The sequence below is a fragment of the Columba livia genome, chromosome 4 (genome assembly GCF_036013475.1).
Source record: "Columba livia isolate bColLiv1 breed racing homer chromosome 4, bColLiv1.pat.W.v2, whole genome shotgun sequence".
Taxonomy (NCBI): domain Eukaryota; kingdom Metazoa; phylum Chordata; class Aves; order Columbiformes; family Columbidae; genus Columba; species Columba livia.
The window spans coordinates 58022483-58044364 of record NC_088605.1 but is presented as its reverse complement, the minus strand read 5'-3'; the positions used below and the strand labels follow the sequence as shown (position 1 = coordinate 58044364).

Genomic DNA, 21882 nt, shown 5'->3' with positions numbered 1-21882 from the left:
AGTATTAAACAAAAATGCATGTTTAGTTATTGAGCTTCCTCTATAAAGGAACACCAACAATCTTGTATATTGTGTCACTTTGCCAATTCAGCAGTGTGACAATGCAAATTAAAGTCTAGATTTACAAATGAAATAGCACAGCGTTCTAATGAATGGCAAGTGGTACATATCTGATCCTTGGAAAAAAGTACAAAGACACGTCACAGTGCTGTTAAGATTTTTATTTTACCAACACGTGTCATTTACATCATAATGGAAATAGATGTTAATCATGGAACTGTTTCCTAAAGAGTCTAACTGGTAAGATATTGAAAACTTTTGGTGTTTTATGGAAACATCACTGATGGAGTAAAATGAATGCTTTTTTAATGAATGGGCTTAGATTTCCCATGCCTAATAGCTCAGTATTCACAAATGGCTGTATATTTTAGCTTGGACTCAATTTTGCAATGTTTCAATGACAGGCAGGGAAATGCTGTGCTTTTTAAGCATCTGAAAAATGACAGGCAGGAAATCATAAGATCATGAACTACACAGATGTATCTATGGAGTTACTTGCAGCAAGTGTTTACAGTGAAAAATCTCTATTCAAAATGTAATATAACAATTTGCTTTATGTGTTTTTGAATATAGAAATTTTTTAACACTGCAACAGAGTCCTGCAACCAAACAGTGGCAAGAGAAACCCCTCTGTCTTGGCAACACTGGTTCATGTAGAGGTTTCTTTTCAGGCCCTGTCTTGGGATTTGGTGAAGACGAATTAGGTAAATAGACAAAAAAAAACGTTATTAAATCATAACCCTTATCGATAATATCTGCTGAACTATTCAGAGTTATAGTAAATGTTTAAAAAGAAGGAATCTAAAGGCTAATTTTGCTCTGCCAAAGCTGTCTACGCTGCTCTCAGCTACACTGTAGCAGCTGTGTAAGAAGAACTGAGAATGGGTTGTTGGAAGGGGCAAAGGTCCTTATTGTCTCTCGCATTCTGTGAACTGTGTCACTCACTGTGACACGATGTGTCATATACCGGCTTTTATTCCCAACATTACAGACTTAAGGGGCAAAGATATTGCATAAGCAGATCAATTCCCCTATTCTTGCTTCCTTCCCAAGTTTATTTTTTCAACCAATTCTACACAAAATGAAACAAAAAACATTCATGATAAAGTATCTTTCACATTTTAGCATCAATTTGGGCAAAGTGCTTATTTAAATTTTCAAATAGAAATTATTCTGTTTTATATTTCGAGATGAGATTAAGTTTTTTTTTTAATCTCACCCTACAAATACAGCTAGATCAAAAAATCACGCATTTGACATCGTAGGAAAGAACTAATTTCTTGCACTGGTTTCTCTAACAGGTGAGGTTTACATATTATCAAGCAGTAAAAGTATGACACAGCCTCACAGTGGAAAACTCTACAAAATCATTGACCCAAAAAGGTGAGCACCACATTTCTCACTAAGATCACCCTTCCCTTCGACAGGTTTAAAACCAAAAGGTAAACACAGTTTGTTCCATGTAGCTGTATTGTGCAATACTGACATCCAATAAGAAGGGAAATTCTTAGTGCAAGGGGTTTCCTAAAAGCACCATCAGCAGCAAGAAGAACAGATTTAGTCAAAGTAATCATCGTCTCATAGAAACTGTCACAACAGCAGTGGGAAACTTCAGGAAATTTTTGTTCTTTGACAATATGCTAAATGCTGCCCACTTTCCCACCTAGATTCACATTGTTTGCATTTTTTCATAGAATTTTAGACATATTTAATATGGGACCATGTGGACCAGTACAGGTAAAAGATGCCCCTGGTAGTTCTGAAGTCGAATGGGTTGTAGGTACCACAGAGGCTACGCAGCATCAATGGAAGGCAGGCACTAGAACTGCCCCCAGCGCTACTGCTGCCTCACCTGCCACTGCCGTGGGACAGTGGGACCTGGCACCGAGGTTCGTACTGGCTGACAATACCTACTCGGTACACTGAAAAGCTACTACAAAAAATAATTTGAAAGTACTAGCTAGCGGACAAGCCTTCCCTGGGCAGTTCCCGTCTTACTTCCTCAATTTCAGTTTTGCCACAAGCTCTGAGAGACAAATTATGTCTTTCCCAAACATCTCTTCTGTTGTATAGGAGATACCACCAGCAGAGAAGAAAACAGGACTGAAACCTCAGTGGTTGTCACTGCTTACTAGTTTTCAACATCCTTCCATACCCCTGCATTTACCTGTCTCTCCGTGGGAAGGTTTGGAACACTAAGAGAGAATCCAAGGGTGGAAACCTTCTGTCCTTGGACTGTGTGCCAAAAATACACTAAATTATTTAACAGTCCTTAAAGTATTGTTTCCAAAAGGCTTATAAATCCCACTGAAATTATCTATAAAATACAAAATTCATATGATTGTTTTAATTATTTGGACTGATTTACCACTTGTAAAATCAGGACAAATGAAAATTATTAAACCAGAGTCTCTTGAGATGTGATCACCTTCAGGTTCTTCGCAGAGCAGCTAGAGCTATGAAAATATTAAGAAGTCTGAAAAGACTGCAAAAAGCCAGTCCCTAACGTGACCCAGGGGCCCCAGCAGCAATAAGATGACTAGCAGATACTCACTTTAGCTGGAGAAATAGCATTTTCTTCATGATGGATCTTGCTGCTCTATCCGACCACGTCTGTGGCAAGGAAAGGTACCACCTCCATCCTGAAAATGAATCAGAAATGAACACCAAATGAAAGAGCCAAGAGAAATTAAGTTTGTCATTTTAATTACTTTGACCCCATCATACCCTGCAAAAGGAACTGCCTATTTGTTGAGTATCTGCTTCTGCATGTTTCCCTGTTAGCAGCATCACATGCAGCTAGGCTTGCATTTTTGGTTTTGCCATTGACTGTTTAAGAGAGGAACTTATTTACATATCGGAATTTAAATTCTAAAATTGTTATTGGGACAAGTGAATTCGATAATAACTTCATGAAATGGGACACGCACTGTACTATTAAGTTACAGCAGAGTTTCAGTGTTTTATAATCACACTATCCCAAACCTGTAGCAAATAATTTGGAAGCAGATGTTACTGCACGTTAGCACAGTCTGTCAATCAGGGTTACTATGTATGTTTTATTTATGCTTTCTGGTTTTAAAAACATTTTTTAGAACAAAACTTGCCATTCTTACCGGGATTGTTTAGTCTGTTGGTGTATGGTTTTAAGTGAATTTTACACCCTAAATCCACTATTAGTATCTAATTACATGGGGCTGCCTTGTTTGACCTCAGCTTTTTGTTCTTGTTACCTCTTCCAGTAGGGTGGTCTTCAGCTGACATACCTGAAAGGCCAGACCTCCCATTGCTGCGCTCACGGTTGGCGGTTTTCATGTATGGACAAGGGTCAAGACTGTGCTTGGTTACTGGTGAAAGTAACCAGAAAACTATAAAATACTTTTGCAAATTGGCACACAGTTGAAATTAAACAGGCTGTAGCAAAGGGTTGTAGTTTTTGGTAACAATTTTTAGAAATATGGGATAATTTGCATTCAGGCAAAGTTTTGAGTTTTGTTGTTATTCAGTCTGACACCACTGCAGGCTTTTAAGTGAAAGATAATGAGTTACTTCCACAAAAGAGCATTGCAGCTCTATTTACCATTTAATGCTAATTTCATATTACACATGTAAACAATTTAAAAACTCCATGGCTTCGGCAAATGTTCATGTACAGCTTTATTAACAAAATATGCTGGGTTTTATTTTTCCATGTGAATATTTTGTTGCTCCTTTTAATGTCTTCCCCATGGTATGCATCATACAAATACATCTAATATAGCTGCAAACTCTAACGCAGTAGGCTTTCTAGAACACAAATAAAGATGCAACAGGTAGGCTGTGAGCATCAGGTATAAAAACGTCATCAAAGTATTGATTTGTCACGGCTTGGAAATTTATGTCTTCCTAACAAAACCCTGTGATGGGTGGCCCCTGGCAGACTAATCAATTTGCAGGGTGAGCCTTCCATGCATGAAAGAACAAAATTATCATGCCTTACGGTAGCCTCTGCTAGTGGTTATTCATAAGCTGTTGCAAGCTTAGGAAATTCTTCTTCTAAATAATAAATGTTGTGTGAAGATGCATGATTTTGTTTCTTTTGGTCTTTGTAGGAAACTATGGCATAATCAAAGTTGTTCTCAAACATAATCATGATTCTGCTTTCCTTGTCTAAACTGTAGCTTAAGAAAGAAACCTACTACCTGGATATTGCTAGCAGTAGAATTCAAAAGAAGTGGGCAGGTTAAACCATTAGAAGATCAGAGGATGAGGGTAATCCAGAGAATCCTTTGCATTAGTCTTTGCATCAGCAAAGGGAAGGTCCTTTCCTAAAACAATCCTTCACATATAACAAAAATGAAGTGTTAAACTGAGGTGATATGTGACAAATTGATACGATCAACACAGAGGTTCTGAATCCCTCCACCATCAAGGCTGTTTGAAACATAGAATTCAAGGTACCACAGCAAACTCTTGTTCAGTTTCTCCAGATACTTCATGTCAACAACTAAATAGCTTCCATCAAAAGCACAGAATGAAATAATCCTTGTCTTTATAACAAGGTTGTTATAGTGATAAAGAAAGGTTAAAAATGAATGTAAAAACCAAGTATGTGAGGTGCTGCAAAATACACATATATTAATACTACCTGTTACCAACTTAGACTAAAGTGAAGAGTACAGGTAATAGCATGTTTAGCTTTGAGATTGGAGGAGAGGTGGGAAACTGTAAAAATTACAAACACAGAAAACCAGCACTGGGTAAATTAGTTAAAATAGCAGACAAAGGAAGAAGTTCTTAAGTTAAAGCTGTGACCCTAAAAAATACAGGCATTCTTTGATGGTTATCAAAAGAATGTTATCGTAAGCAAACTACTTTTGAGGGTTAGGAACTAATGAGAAAATATAAGGAAAAAGACTTAGATACTTCTCAACTAAAGAGTAGGGTTAGTCAGCTGTCCTGAAGAGCAGTGCAAATCCTAGCATTTTAGAAACAGTCTGTGACCAAAACAGAAAAACTTTTTAGTTCTGTTTTTCTACTTTCTGTTTGGTAATTTTTCTGTCTCTCTTTCTGTTTATACAATTACATACTAAGACCAATTATAAAAACATTGATGAATGCATAGGAAAACTAGGTAAACAATGAAATAGAAAATGTATATAGGCCCAAATGTTCCTGTTATTCAATAACAGAGAAAATAGGAGACAAGCCCATTAGGAAAGAAAAAGCAATCATTTTTTAGCATGATGAGAGTAGAAAACCAGCTGTAAGCAGTATTAAAAATGCATATTTAAATAAGAAATATCTGTCGATACGTTTATATCAGCTGTAATTTAAACATTATTACCAGCTGTTCTTTGAAAACCATAGACAGGGACAGATGAAGAAGTACAAAAATAAACTTTGGAAGGTGGCAGAAGAGCCATATTGTGGCTTTGTAAGTCTTCTTTTAGAGTACTTACATTATGATCGCTTTTATCTCTGAGCAAGTCATAGATAAAATGTAAGAGATTCAGAGAAGAGTACTCAAACTGACGGGCGATGCAAAATATTTCAATTTAAAAGATGAGAAGACCATAGAAGTTTATGGGGCATTCACACAGCACTGTATCCCCTGTGAAGTTAAAGTGATTGCCGCTGTTGATACGGCTATTCCAAAGGGGATGAATAATTCTTTTGACCAGGATGGCTCTCTGGAGCCAGCAGGTGATTTTTACAAAAGAGGGCAGGGCTTAAGCATGTGTCCCTGCACAAGTCAGAAGACTCCCTCTTCCGCTCCCTCTACCACCCTCTAGGGCTGGATTTCAATATGTTTCTTATCAACAGCTGGAATTGCTGCTTTCTGTTGGATTGAAACTTGAACTTGATTCAAACCATCTCACTCCTCTTTCATGCCCCTCCAGAATTTGTAATTCCGCTTATCATCCTTTCCATCATCACCTTCTGGGATTTCTGCGATCAGGGAACATTTCCAAACAGACCGGTTTCAGACACTAAGGGACAATATCTAGGTCATACCTCATTCTGACATTGTTCAGGCTCTTTACAAAAACATTGGTGATTTTATTTTTTAGTATGAGTCAAGAGTGTTTGATGATGTGATAGAAAAATAGCATTTATGAAAGTGTAGCCCTGTTGAAGACTTGAATTGGTATGGAAATGGAAACTCAGAAACATGGATTATTAGACTAATCTGCATCTAGTTCTGATGGTTTACAGATACACTCTGAAGCTACTGCTGTAAACTGTCTGTAGAATGAGCCAGTTTGGTTGGTGAATGCTCTCACCAACTCAGGTGGGCCATATGATTTCTTTCTGTTCAAAAGTTACTATCCTTTAAGTAATTTGAGGGAATGGAAAGCCAGAATTAACGTCTAATTGTGTTTAGTTTAGCTGTAGCATGCAAAATTCTTATCTCATTTACCTACCCACATGCCGTTACTATTCCCATAAGAGACACTAAAGAGAAATTAGAGATTTTTGCAAATACCAGTCTAGAGAGTTTCACTTTACAGAAGTACTTCACAAAAACTCCTTTGTAACCACGATGGAAAAACCTAAGGATTTTTTTCAATCACATCACAGCTCACTAACTGTAAAAGTTTTTGGTTTGGGATCTTTTTTTTCCTTTTTTTTTTTAGTCTTTCTAACCTTGGCTATTACGGAGTTCTCTCTTTTTATCACTTTATAAGGAAAAAACAGCTCAGTTTATCTTTTGCTTATTTTCTGGAGCCTGCAGGAAGCCTCTGCCGTCCTAAAGAAAGTCATACATAATAGAGCAGCTTTAGCCCAGTAAGCCAGTCTTTCCCAATTCATCAGTCAAAGTGTTATGCAAGTGGCCCCCTAAATTGATAAATTCCCACAGTGCCTGTTGACCCAGCTGCCAAGTGCTCATGCAGCAGGTGTTGTTTTCATGACCACCCTGACAGTAATACAAACTGTTTAGCAGTTGCATTGACCTCTTAGCTATTAACATTGATACAGGCTTCACTAGGGACTAGTTTTCAAACATGACAGAATTTCTTCAGACTAGAGGTCATGAACAAGTATACCATATAAGAATAAATTTGATATGCTGCTGAGTTTAAATCTTAAAAGCCATGAGTTTTTTCCACATTATTCCCATGTAGTAAATCTGGAGACAAGTAACGAGCTTTTGGCATCTCTCCCAGGACTAAAGGTATACTTTTTTAATTTTAGAAGCTGTACCTGAAGGGATGCTCTATTTATTCCATGACAAGTAGTAAATTTAGTCTATGACAAGCAGTGAAACAAAATTATTTTTTCTTGACATTTTCCCTTGTAAAGTGAAAAAAATAAACTAGTGCACAAATTTTGGTGATGCATTTAAACATCATTCGAATACCTAATATCTTGAGTGCGGTTAACTGAAGCATAACATTCTTTCCATGTATTTTGTACCAAGGTCAGGATTTCTACAGCCATGTCTCTTATTCAAATTTGAACATCCAAGAATTTTGTCTGTTTTTTTTTTCTCACTTTAGTGGCAAAGTAGATATTTTTAATACTGTCAAAGGCACGACAGGGGAATTGTTTTCTGTTCAGTACCATTGTATTACGGCTGAATTTGACCCTCCATTTGCATTGATTTATGTGTGTCTGAGTTACAGGCTAGCACATATAGCAACTCAGTCACTCTGTATGTTTAGTGGAACTGTGAAGAGAAGCCCTAAAGAAAGCATGAAATCCTAAGCAGTTCCAGGAAGTGTTTTAACCATTTTGTATGCCGGTAAACTATTAGTAAAGGCTACTTTCTTATACCAGCTACAATAATGCAGCAAAAATTATCTTACCATACAGTGAAGGGGCATAGCAAGGGCCCCCACTCCCAGTACCACTTTTCGTCCATGCTCCATACATTTAGAGTTGTTACACAGTTCCATGAAAGCATGTTTTAACAAGCAAGATATACTGTACTATACTGTATATATGAACAGCTCTTTAAGATAACTAGAATTGTACAGTCCATATAAATAGTCATTATCAGCCACATTTTTGGCTGACTTTCTGCGGACCAAATAGTGCTTACTGTAAGAGTAATCAAGCTGTACCCTTTAGAGTTTTATAGATTGAGGGAGACAAGTAAAAAAAATTCTCTCCAGCCCATGGTGTGGCTCCATCTATTCCCCTCCATTTTCCACGTCAAGAGACACAGCGAAGCACTAGCTATATAAACAAAATCCTAGGTTTGTCTAAGTGCTGGAAAGATCAAGACACAACAGTGAGTTCCAAGACTTATGTTACCTTTGTGAGATTCAGTTCAACTTGCACTCAGCCTGAAAATTTCCACCCCTTTAAAGCCTTAAGAATGCAACGTGTAAGTATTGTGGGGCAGAGACTTTCTCTTGATGCGGGTTGGTACCATAGCGGCATTCGAATACTGAGGAAGATGTGTCGCTTCTCCCATAGCACAGCTAAGGAAAACCTGTAATTCTTCTCACACACAAGAAGGATTCTGCTGCAGCTGCATTTGTATTCCTCTTCTCCTGGGGCACTCTGCCAACCAGAATTTTTTCCATCTTTGCTTCTACTCCACCCCACCATTAATAAATATTATCCGAGGCTGATGAGTGCAAGTTATTGATTGATGGTAGAATAAAAGGCAAGGTTATATTTACAAGTACCAAGAGTGCTAGAAAACTTTAAATCATAAAAGTGACCAGCCATGCTTGGCTGGATACAAAAAAGTATGATTTCTGCCTCCTACATTAAATACAAATTTTAAAAGAGCCATATATTCCAGCACTATCAGACTTTGCAGCTATTAATAAAATAAATCATTATATTCACAAATGAAATATCTCTGTGACTTATGAGGTCATTCTTTGCTAAAGGTACGCCTCTGGAGCTCTTTTTCAAGAGATGCTCCAGGAGCCTGAGGTTATGTGTCTTGCTAAACACAGTATTGCACTTGTGTGTTAGCAAGGAAATAGGAGACTCCTATTTAAAGTAACTTGAAAGAAATGACCTTAACAGAGACATATGAAGAAAGAACGTTGTCTCCTATGCAGTTGACTACAAAGAAATCAACTCAAATTTATTTTTTTTTCCCGAGGTAGGAGTTGGAACACAGATCCTTTTACTTTAAATCTGAACAAGTCTCCACTGAAAATAGTATGATTTTGTACAACTGTTTCCAAAACAGCATTGCCTGGGAATCTCACATATAATGTCAAGTGTAGGAACTTTCTTAATCAGATCATACATGTAATGCACTCATTACTGCAGAACTACAATTCCTTAGAGGTCAAAAAATGCATTATATTTCAAAGGCAGCTGTGGAAATACGGTAACACAAAAACGGAAAGGATTTCAAATTTGCTGCACAAAAGGTGTCAAAACATGTCTCAAAATACTAATAATTATTATACAGGACCCAAAGTCTGATTCTTGGAGGTATTTTTGAAATCTGAACTTGGTACTACACTAAATGATGCATCTACACATTCTGTCTGTCCTGAACATGTTTGGGGAAACAGTTCTTCTCCATAGATGTTTAAATAATCGTGGTAGCAATTAAGACTGAGAAGAGGAAATGCTTCAGTGAAACAAAGCAGCCAGCCTGTGCTCTATTACTCTTTCAAAGAGAAATGCAAGAAAATCAGTAATGTACCATTAACAAGCTGCATGCCAAAATGAGGGGGAAAATGTAAGCCCAGTCAACTAGTGAGAGACTTCTACAACATTAGGTATGAGTGCTTATTTTTATTATAAATAATTTTTACCCTATTACTTTGAATGGCCCTATTATGCATAGGAATATCTTTTAAAAATCCTATTAGAACATGGGCTTCATTGATATCTTAGAAGCCATGAGTTCAACCAGTTAATTTTATTTTCTTTAGCTTATTTTTTCTCTCAATATTTCTTATGATGTTGAAAAGAGATATAAACAAGAATGCCCAGTTTTCCTCGCCTTTTTTTCTGCACCTCTATCATACCCCCGCTCTTTCAGAATCCACACAGGAGTATCAATGTAGGATTTTAATATTTGGTAGGGCAGTCAGTGCACAAGTTGCTATTCCAGCTATTTGTGTATAATTGGAGATTCAATACGGATGTCACTATAACCAATAATGTTCTATTCTATTCTATTCTATTCTATTCTATTCTATTCTATTCTATTCTATTCTATCTCATACAATTTTGTTTTGTTTGGATTCTAGCTGGACAGTAAGCCAAGGTTTCACCGAGCTCTCCACAAAACTATTAAAATCGTTGTAATGCAAATGTCAAGTTTAGGAATGCATGGCAGTAGTTAAAATTATTTCCTTGAGAATGAATAATTTTTTATTTATCATTAATTAACTTAATTCTTCATTCTGCTCCCAGCATTCAGTTACTCGATTAGATCTCTTGGGAGATCCTGACGTTCTTTGCCTAACTTATCCCTGTGCAATCAAACTCACAGCAGAGACAAAACACAATACCTGTACTGGGAACCTGTAGCCTTGGGATGATCCTATCAGTCTCTAGCTGCTGAACTCAGCAAATAAAATAAGTGGTCAGCATGATGACATAAAGCTAAATTTAAAAAAGTTTAAAAGTCTAAAAAAGCTTTGGAAGTTGTATCAACAGTTAGGGCAAGCTTAGGTTAAAACACTTAGGTGTTTTACATACTTAACACTACAGAAGGAACACTACAGTGCCTTCTTTGTTAAGGAAAATAATGCTGTGCTTTTGTAAATAAAAAAGGCTGCTGGACATCCAAAATATTTTGCAGACTGACAGAAAAACTGCACTGTGTAACAAGCAGGGCCACCTAGAGCCAGTTGCCCTGGACTGTGTCCAGACAGGTTATGAACATCTCCAAGGCTGGAAACTCCACAACCTCTCTGGGCAGCCTGTGCCCATGCTTGGTCACCTTCACAGTGAAAAAGTATTAAATAAGCATGTGGAATACCTAATCCAAATATCATTTCACAAAAATACGGAAATAAAAAATAGGCAATGTCTAGAAAAGCAAAGGACACCATCAGATTCTGAGCTGAATTATGTGACTATTTGTGCTCTCTGAAGAAAAGCCAGACTATCAGTACAGTTTAGCACATCTAATAGTGAAATTATTATATCTAGAGATACACGCTGCCTGTGATAAGCTCCTCAGCAAGCTGGTTTTGCCAGGTTCAAGCCTCAACAATTCTCAAGGACTATTATTTAAGCTTGTAAAAGACTCCTGAAGGCAGTTGTATGAAAGAATAGCAAATCACACTGTATTTTTCTGTAATGTAACATATCAAGTCTATTTTTACTGGTGTTTTTGAGAAAAAAACCAGTCCCCTTAGAACACATATCACTCCCACTGAGAATACCATAAAAGAGAATCAGGACTTAAAAAAGCAAAGTTTTTATCCCTGACTCCATCTCTTAACTATCTGCTTGGCTTGTATATTTTTTACAGGCCTTTGGTCCCTGAAGAATGCAAAAGAACAGCTCAGCCTGCACAGGTACTGACATCTGAATGCTCAAGGCACTGTCGGAACGGGCACTGCACTCCTACAGGAAAATGCTGCTGTAATCAAGGCTGGGAAGGAGAGTTCTGCAGAACTGGTTTGTATATAGATTCATAGCAACAAGTGAAAAAAAACAGTGATATGTCATAATTTGCTTTTAATTATTTGCTGAGAGAAAATGTCAATATATGTCATTGACCATTAGTTCTAAGACACCATTGAAGAAATACTCATCTCATGAGTTGTAGGAGCACAGTAAGTCTTTAGATGAGTGCAGTGGTTAAACATCTAATGCAATGTGAACCATTACAGAATGCAATTAACAGCATAAATAAGACAGACAACAGTCTTATTTATGAAAGCAAATATAATCAACACATGTTCCATGTTTGGACATTCAGCTTCCACCTGCAGTATTGTCGTTGTCAGTGTCAAATAGGAGTATCATTGTCAGGAAAGATGATAAGTCAGACCTGCAGGTCACAATTGTGTATTTTGCACTTCACTAATTTAATCCAAATACCTTAGTTTCATTACGTTGTTACTTTCGATCCTCCCAAATAAAATGGCTCCAGTTTTTTAAAGAGAATTCCATGTACAACTTATCACAAAGCAGCTAATAACCAGAACATTACTGTAATCCATTATTAATCACGGTGCTTTTATTAAGTCTTATCTAGTTGCCGTAACATAACTTTTAAAAGTCACTTGAAAAAGTGACTGTGAGCAAACTAGATGCTGTATATGCCACCAAAGGGGTGACATGAATGAACATGGGATGCCACAGCTGTGCTGTCACTGTCATACAGAGACTGTGGTTATGTCTGAGCTCTGTAACTCTGGTCTATGCAGATCTCCCAGAGCAAGCCTGGGTACCAGACACTGTTACTAGAGCATCACTGCTGACTGAGCTTATTTGCTCAGCAAGTTTGACCAGGTGGCTGTACAAAGAGAGAAGGTTCCATTATGGCAGTAGAACTCTAAAGAGGAATAGAATCACTGGGTAAGACACAGCAAGGACCACGTGATGGACCAGGGATAACTCGGGTTGAAGGGCATTCGGGAGGACCATTCTGAAGCAGAGGCAGCTACAGGGTCCTCATAGCCTGGAGTGTAAAATTCCAGTAACCTCAGGGTTTGTAGGCATGAGTAGGAGTGACTTTGTTCAGAATGAAATGACACGAATGACATTGCTAAAGACATCTCTTACTGGCAAGATCCATGAGCTGACCATCATCCAGCCATGCAACAAAAGCAAGGTAGAGAAATGGATGAGGTAATCTGGCCAAATAGCCCAACTTCAATCATCCTCACCTGTCAGTCAGGGATTTCCTACATTTAGAGAACAAGGCCAATTCTATAGCCCTTATCCAAGTTCCACTTGGACAAGTACAAAACATCTCCAGTGTGAATATAAACGGGTCTTGAATAATCTGTGATATATAATTTGGTAGGTGCAATGTACAAGAAAGCTACAGAAAATATGTAGACTAAGGATCTTTCCTCCCTGTATTCCACAGACGTTCCAGATTTGACCTCAAGCTCACATTATAAATAAAACAAGAAAAATTACTTTTTGAGGCATCAGTTTCCTCCTAGGGTAATTAAGAAATAAATGAATAAAACCAAGAAAGCTGTTTTTATACAGTGTATCGTAAATCTCTGTAAATCAATATTTTAGTTTTGTCATAGATAACATTAAACAGGAAAACATCTGCAAAAAGAAAGATACATTATATTTATCACAGTGCTGTGACTCTACCCCAGAAGAAAATACTTCCACAACTAAAGTTATTGATTATTAGTTTTGCTAACACTGGCTACAATTTAAAATAGCATTTACATTTGAAAAAATTTAGTAAGTTGATTAACCAAGAACTCTCTAGGGAATTGTCAGGCATCTGCTAAAAAGAGAGGGAAAAACTCTGAAACTTATAATAACTCATAAAAGCTGTCAAAAATACTATGGTTCTTTATTCAGTACTTGCTGGCTTGAAGATGGCCAGGTCCTAAAACATCTCACCAACTTCAAGACTTTTTTGGCTTGCCAGCATAAGGAATGGGACGAGGCAGAGCACCACTGTTTAAAGATCTAGATGTGCTCTGTATCTTGCTTTCAAATGATATGACATTTAGAGCCTAAACTCTTTTGAGACAGGTTTTCTGTGCACTCCAGAATCAAGCATGAATATGGGAATGGGACACTTTAAAAAATGTGCTATTGGAGTTTCATAGTCTGTCCTGGGTGACGTCCTCTCAGACATACAAAATTACTTCCTCCCTTAATGTTTTAAAACTTAAAAAAATAGTTTCAAAACTTCTAATATTTCACCCTTTCTATTTTGTTTTTAATTTATGCGCTTTATAAGTTTCAAAAAGTTGTTGATGAATGTGTACTGTATCTTTTCGCTTTGTGATGTTCTAAATAAATTAGAAACTCACTGTTTTTTTCCCCACAGCAAAATGTGACCCAGCCTGTCGCCATGGAGGTGTCTGTGTAAGGCCTAATAAATGCTTATGTAAAAAAGGCTATCTCGGCCCCCAGTGTGAACAAGTGGATAGAAACATCCGAAGAGTGACAAGGGCAGGTATTCTCGATCAGATCCTAGACATGACATCCTATTTGCTGGATCTAACCAGCTATATTGTATAGTTTCTGGGACTGTTTGGAAACTACACTTTCAACGGGCATTTGTTTTGAGTCCTGTCATTTTTAAAAGACTGTTATCCTGCAACAAATACCGGTGATTTGATTTACTTTATTAATTTAAGTATAATATCCACAAATGTGCAGATAAATTCTTTGTATGTGTGTAAATAATTCTGTATGTCTCCACAGACATGCCCATATCCAATACTTGCACACATACACATGCACGCACTATCACAAATATGGTTTTACAGCTAGTGGATTTTTTTTTAATATTTATTTCTTCATGAGCAATCGTTTACAAATTCCACTGTAAACCACATTTTCATCAAAGTACTTTTGTGATGTCTTAATGGATTCTTTAACATCCCAGAAATCTCGTGGCTGTACCTATCTGATTATAGCAATAAGAGAGCAGTTTTCGAATATCACTGTATAAACTGCTAGACTTCATAAAATCCAGTTGTAACGGTTTCTAAGGTGAACTGAACTACATAATGAGACAATATTTCAGAACTCCTTAATGCATTCCTATCTAGGCAATTCATTGTAAGACTGTAACCTTCACCTTCATCAATGTAAGTCTATTACAGAATATTACGCATTTCTTTATCTAGCATAGATGCAAAGATCTGGTTATCGCAGCTTAATATCAAGATTGTTTTGAGTGTTTAATTATTAAATTATACTGCATACTTCAAAAACAGTCATCCTAGAAGGTCTGCTTTTTATCATATATTTTATTTAACGATGGGCACTGGGTTCATGTTACATATTTATATTATTTTATTTTATTTTATTTTTATAATATAGACATCACCTAGATGAGACAGCTTTACCATGTCCTGTAAAATCCTAAAGTTACATTTTTCACCAACTTAATTGGAAAGACGGGGAAAGAGAGAGCAAACACACTCTTTAATGTGTTGTGGATCTAATCTAGAAATGTATCCTTATGTCAACTTGTATTCATTTACAACGGATGAAAAAAACAACCGCCAAACAATCATAATAAAATTCCAGCATATGTTGTAAGTGTACATAAAGCGATTTTCACTGTAACAGGACAGGCCGGACTGAACACAATTTCACACTGAACGGAATGTCACTGGAGGAGAGCTCACATGAGCATGTGCTGGCTGTGTAAGATGTCACTTGTACAAAACATGTCACAGTTCTCGCCAAATGCGGTTCTAAATGTAAATGTTCCTTGAAGAGCTAACGTAAAATTGAGTGTTTGTAAATGTATCAATAAATATGGTGTACATGCTATGGTCAGGTTTTCTAAAGTATTCGTAGTCTAATTAGATGTATCTTCAGAACTGGTGCCCTCTTATCTCCAGCTCTAGGGCATTTCTTTGCTCATTATATACTGACTATCAGATTTCCTTTGCACTACCTGGCTTTTATAAAATCTTGCCTCAGAAATGAAAGCAGAGTAGCCACAGTGTGCACATCCTATGGTTCTTATAAGCAGCTGCTCATGCATCAACAGTTATACAAAACTTGAGGTAACAGATCTAAAAGACTTCAGCAATATTACTCTCCAGTAGCAAAATTACCTCACTGGGGCGGTGACATGCAACGAATTTTCTTTTATAGAGAGTTGTCAGTCTTCATTCAGTAAGTATTAAATCTGAAAGTACAGCATGACTGCTACTTGCATTTTGCTGTTTTAAGCATTTCAGCTTGGAGAAATAGAAAATGACATTTGCCTTCCGTATACGTTTGCCGGGGTTTCGAGTGACCTCATGCCAAATGGAAATCGGTTGAGAAATCTTGGTTAAAGTGCTCAGCGAACAATGGTCTGCATTAAAAAGTGCATGCATAATTTTGCACAATGTAGATTCACTGACAGTCCATTGAAAGATGTCTCGGGATTAAATGAGCATGAAGACCAAATTGCCCTCTCACCCCAGAAAAGGGTGGTCCCTTCTAGTCACACGAATACTCCATTGGCTCAGCAGTGTGACCAATCTTAAAATGAACCCTGCGGTAGCATCTGTAGGTTAATAGCAGCTCTTTGTCTCTGCTGCTTTCTGCCTTTAGTCTTTTCCCCGAATTCCATCACAAAAAGTTTTACAATTAAAAAATGTCCTGACAACCATTTTTGTAAATTGACCTTAGCATCTAATCTTTCCTTATTCAACGTGGGTGACAAAACTGTGAACTTCTCATGAATGAACCAGCTGTCTAAATCTGTCAGATAGCACAGTTTTATTACACTCTCCATAATCAGCAAAGCAATAAAGTCACTGATGTATTTTAGCAACATTTAAATATCTGACAGAGATAACATCTTTAACACTTTCTTTAAAGAAATGTATATGCCATAGTCATGTAGAGAAGGGATAAAAATGATCTTAGAGTTTTGATCTCAATAATAAGGACAGTTTAGTTTACTAGCGAAATCAGAAAATAAAACTCCAGTCAAGGCTAAGAATTAAATGCAGGCCTCATGCAAATCAATGGCAAAAAACTCTCATCAGCTGTGCTGCATCCAGAAAATGGCTTTTAAAATTTAAGCAAAATACTTCAGTTTATTTTACTAAAAAAAAAAAAAAAAGTCTGTTTGAGTGATTCCAATCAAAACTTCAAAAGTAATAAGTAATGTAAGTAAAGATTAGAAAAGGAGGGGAGGTAGTTTGTGGAAAGTGTTTTGCTTTATTTCAAAATCATGTTTTATATCATGTGAAAGCAAGCTTCTGCATTAAGTCCACATAGGTACATAGGAAGTGCCAGTGGAAAAGAAGTATTCTCAAAAAAAAAAAGACACAAAAAATCCTAGCTGCTTATTTATCAAAAGAAATTATACTGTTAAAAAGAGTGAGTAAAGCCCAGGTCTAGCCACCCAAGATGCTCATATAAAAAGGGCAACTGCAGTAATTGCCCTGAGAATTGGCATACAACAACAACAAAAAAAGGGGTCTGTAGAAAGCCCATTGCCAGTTAGGTCATTCTGCAGCCATTCTCACACAACCTCCGAGAATGTCCCAGAATAAAACTGAGCTTATAAATGAAACTAGATAAATGAGGCAATTAGATAAGGGCCTCCAGAAGGGATTTTATGTATGTGTTCAAGTTGTCTCTGTCTCTCTCTCCTAATCTTTTATTCCATTCATTTCTTCCTTTATTCAGAGATACTGCCTCTCTGTTCCCAACACATGGTACATTTCAGGCATTTTTGGAGTCTTTTTGCTGTCAAAAGAGAACAAACATACCTGTTGCAAGAAGCGGAACTCTGCTCCTGATGTCTGCTAGTTTTCAACCTCCATTTTATTTTTTTAGGACAGAAAACCTTCATATTTTTCTGTTTAAATGCCACTGATCAGAAAGAAGGCTTATTATTGGAATACAAGAAGAAACGTTTTACTCCATAGATAAGTAGGGAGACAAAAAGATGTTATGTAAAACCAGCTCCAAATCGTTTTACTCCATTTCAGAAAAACAATAAACTCATTTTTCTAATGTGTCCAATAACAAATATTAGCTCAAACCCTCACTGTCAAGGAAATAAACTTCTTTTTTAACAGTCAGAGCCACAGATGAAAAACCTTTATACCTTTAAATCCTTACAGGTTATTCTACTTTACACAAAGTGTGAGTTAGGTAAAATGTATAGTGTAACTACTCCTACATTTATACAGTCCTAAAATTACATTCAGCCCTTTGAAGGCAACCGCGAGGCTGATGTGGCACCCAGTGAAAATGGTTTGACACCCCTGGTGTACAGTAACTGTGGTAATCCAAAAGTTTCCCAATTCAATCCAATAATCAGATGCCTCAAGTAAAAAGCTGAATGATATTATGACATTCCTGGGATGATGAAATGTTGCTTTTCAGTATACACTTCCTCTAATTTGGGTTTAGAAACTAAGACCTTTTCATGTACAAATACACAAAGTAAATAGGCACTTGTAAGATCAGGCCTACATGAAAAAAGCAACTGTGAGGACAGACTGCTGCACTTATTTTTCCTTAAAAATGTAAATTCTTTAAAATACATTAATGCATTTTAATTTATTATCCATTAGTTTAACTGTGTATCAATTTAATTAGGAATGATAGCATTTTGATCTTCTGTCCAACTGAAAATGTGATCTTTGTCTCAGAAAAAAAGGGAAGGGAGTCATGAAGTAAATAAAAACTATTTTTTCCCATTTTACAATATTAAAAATTGACCAATATTTTCGTCACTTAAAAAATATAACTAAGAATCTTGCCAAAAAGGCAACCAACCCTTTACTTTTTTTCTAATCCAAATTTGCAGAAAAAATGTACCAAATAATCTGAGTTCCAGCTACAAAAACCTGATAAATATTTCCATGAGGAGTTTCAGGGCAAAATGTTGTAGAAAAAAAGAAAAATTTTAAGAGCTATTTGCTAAAATGCTAATTGTTTTCAACAGCAGAGTAATTCAGTGAAATAAGAGGTGTGTACTTTTTAGGATATAGGTGTGAAACAGCATAAGCCACCTGAAAGCTTAGTCCAGGATTACTTGTCCAGGATTACTTTAATCTTTGAGGGCCTGACTCATTGATGTCAATGGAAAATCTTCTATTGACTTCACTAGTTATAGGATTAAGTCCTTAAAAGATATCCACTTAGCTGGCAGAAGATCTGAACTTCAGACATCAGTGCACGCATGATCTCTCCATGTCTGCATCTGCAGTCATTAGGCTCACTGAGGTTTTCTGAAACCAGACTGCAGATTCAGCCCCGCGTAAAGACGTATGGAGCATGGCCAGCCCTCCTGGCTTTCCTGATAGGTATCGCCAACAGTTACACAAGGGGTCTGTTAAATTGGCCAGACTGCTCGATACTTCTTTAAAAACCTGGAGCAATTAGCTCACATTTGTTTCTCTTTCAGAAGTATATATGCTTGTTTCAAATATTTAAGCATAGGGAAGTAAAAAATACCAAGTCAGTGGCCGCATTTTGTGAAATAGCCACAGTAAGACAGGGCCCAAAGTTGCACCCACAGATGCTCCTGAACATCAACAGATGAGTTCCCGCAGTGTCTGGAGTGCAGCATTACAAGGCTGAATTCAGCAGCACTAGGCAAATTTTCAAACCTATATTTAATAGGAATGGTGTAGTAGTTCAATCAAGACTATACCCTAAATCCAAAACTGTTGCTGTCACCCTTCCTAATACGACTGAAAGTGATGAGACTGCTCCATGCTGAGCTAACAGGCATAAGCGATGACGGGGTGGGACATGACAGGTATTCTATAGACACGTGCAAGGCAAAGAGACGGCCGTGAGCCTTTGTACTCACCCATTTCAATTACAATTCTGCACACAGAATGTATCGTGCTATAAAATGCACAATGTCCAAACAATCTTAGCACAGCAATTAATTCTGCATAGATTCACATTCATCAGGCGGACTAATCAGACAGTATTACTAATGCCTTCTCTGGGAAAAGAAAAGCATTATTATTCTGTAGCACCGTAGAAGTGGTTCAGTTGACGCATCAACCTTTTTCCTTCAGTTCACTCATGAGTTATTAATAAATACTAATTTTGTCTGTGTATTGGCAAAGGATTATAATGTTGTACCATAACCTAAAGAAAATTCCCATAGGCTTCTTCACATGTACAGTTTGCTTTGAAAGCCAAGTGACACACCTGCTTACCAGAGCTCTCATTACTGAAAATATGTCATTCTAGTGACCATTTCATGCTATAGGAATTCAGAAAAAACAATTTTCTCTGTTATATATATATTTAATGTGTCTTTACTTATTGTCTACTGTAGACATACTGGCTTCCATAATCAAAAATGTCAGAAATTGTTACTAAGAATGTGCACAAACAGCAAGTTGCAGTTTGAAGAGTTTTATTTCTACTGATAAAAAGCAACTTTCCATCTGTTGTAAGTGGTCAATAGGGTCCCGTGCATCACATCGTTCCTTTTACAGTCTATGAGATTTTCCCATTTATTTTCATCTTGCAGTGAAAATGAAAGTGGAAAAAAAAATTCAATGAAAAATTGCATAAATTCCCACAAAATTTCAGAAAGAAGGCGCCAGCTAAAGCATGTGAATATACGCAGGGGCTGTGTTCACAATATTCTTGGGTGGGAAGAAGGCAGAGAGACGTGGCTGTTTGAGGCTTTTGTTATTTTTATGTGGGATGCATTTTGCTGTAGGACTGAAAGGTGGTTTGCGTCACAAGGCAGTAACAAACAAATCCCATTTCTGAATGTTCCTAGGAGGAACCACGAAAAGGAAAACATTCTGGGCAGAGTCAAAACTGGTGTGCAGAATTAACTTAATTCATACCAAGATATACTGAGATCAGAACCATCTGGTATTATGTCACCAGATGTATGATCTCCATTAATACCAGAAGCAGCAACCTTATCCTGTGAATTACCCAGAAATGCTATTAGCTGTCCCACACACAACACACTGCAGCATTAAAACTTCAGTTCCTTTTTAAGAACAATTAGATTCTAATGGGAGCCAAGCAGAAAAGGAAATAATATTCTGTCACTTGAGACCATTACTGTTGTGATATTCCTCTGTTTAATTAGTTTTATTTTATAGTAGCCATCAGGTACTGTATGTACATTTGAAATGTGGGAAAATAGCTTAGAAAATATCATTCAAACTATGTTTAAGTATCTTCTATATACTGTATTATACCACTAAGCACACACAGGCACCAATCTAGCAGAGCACTGGAGCAGACAAGTAATTTTAAGCACATGAATCTCACTGAAGTCATGCACTTAGTGTTATTAATATAATTAAGTGCTTTCTTGGTTTGAGACCTTACAAGTCTTTGAAAGTCTACCTACAGAGACTACACATGCTATATGTGTATTTCTTTTTAGGTAGACAGCATGGCTGAAGTTCACAAGAGAATTCAGTTACTGTCTGTCACACATTCTGTATAACCTGAAACAATTGCATCTTTGTGCCTCCACTTTCCATCTGAAAATTAGTGAAATCAACTCTTGTAAAGCGCTTGGAGCTCTTCAAATGAAAAGTGCTATAAAAAGTACAAATTATTATTATATTATTGAACACCATGTATGTATACACATTATTATGTAATATATAATATATGTATAATGCATATAAATTCTAACAAATGTATTTGTGTAATATCTGAGAAATGGAACAGTTGTATCTGGAAGTGATAAATGCATAGAGTTGGATTTATTGTTAATCTGTGGATTTAATGATTTTCTAGACAAAAGGATGTTTAAGTGTATAATTGCTTTTCTTAATTTAATATATTTATGTAAATGCATGCCTGAAGTTCTGGATAGATAGTTATTCTGTGTCCCTTAAGCTAATAAAATATATTAAGCTTTATCTTACTATATGAGGTACATGTGCTGCTTTTTTTTTTTTAGTATATGTTATGACTAAATACATAATTTAAAATTAATGAAATGATAATTTTAATCAGCTCTTTGACCTTTGCAGTAAAAGCAAACGCCAGCATTTTATATACTCTTTGAAATGTATACTAGTTTTATTTATATAAATTCTAAGATGCTTTCATAAAATTTGACTGCACACCGCTATTATTTTTGGAATGGGTGCTTTGGAATGGGGTTTCCTGCTTGCTTCTTGATAAATGAGAGCAAAAATTAAGACCCCCATATTGAAAAGATTTCATTGCAAGCAATATGTGAATGTAGCTTGAAGAAGGAGATTTTATATACAGGCTTTTCACATATAGATATCTTGGAGA

General features: G+C 36.6%; 1 protein-coding gene across 1 annotated transcript in view; it reads left to right on the top strand.

The window, feature by feature from the left end:
* HHIP (hedgehog interacting protein) overlaps nucleotides 1-21502 on the top strand; it is a 77993-nt gene extending 56491 nt beyond the window's left edge. Inside the window, exons 10-13 of the mRNA XM_065061959.1 lie at nucleotides 634-764; nucleotides 1362-1443; nucleotides 11462-11610; nucleotides 13973-21502. Of these exons, the coding sequence (XP_064918031.1) occupies nucleotides 634-764; nucleotides 1362-1443; nucleotides 11462-11610; nucleotides 13973-14166 (556 nt within the window). The 3' untranslated portion in view covers nucleotides 14167-21502. The remainder of the gene's footprint in view (nucleotides 1-633; nucleotides 765-1361; nucleotides 1444-11461; nucleotides 11611-13972) is intronic.
* Nucleotides 21503-21882: the final 380 nt, after the last annotated feature.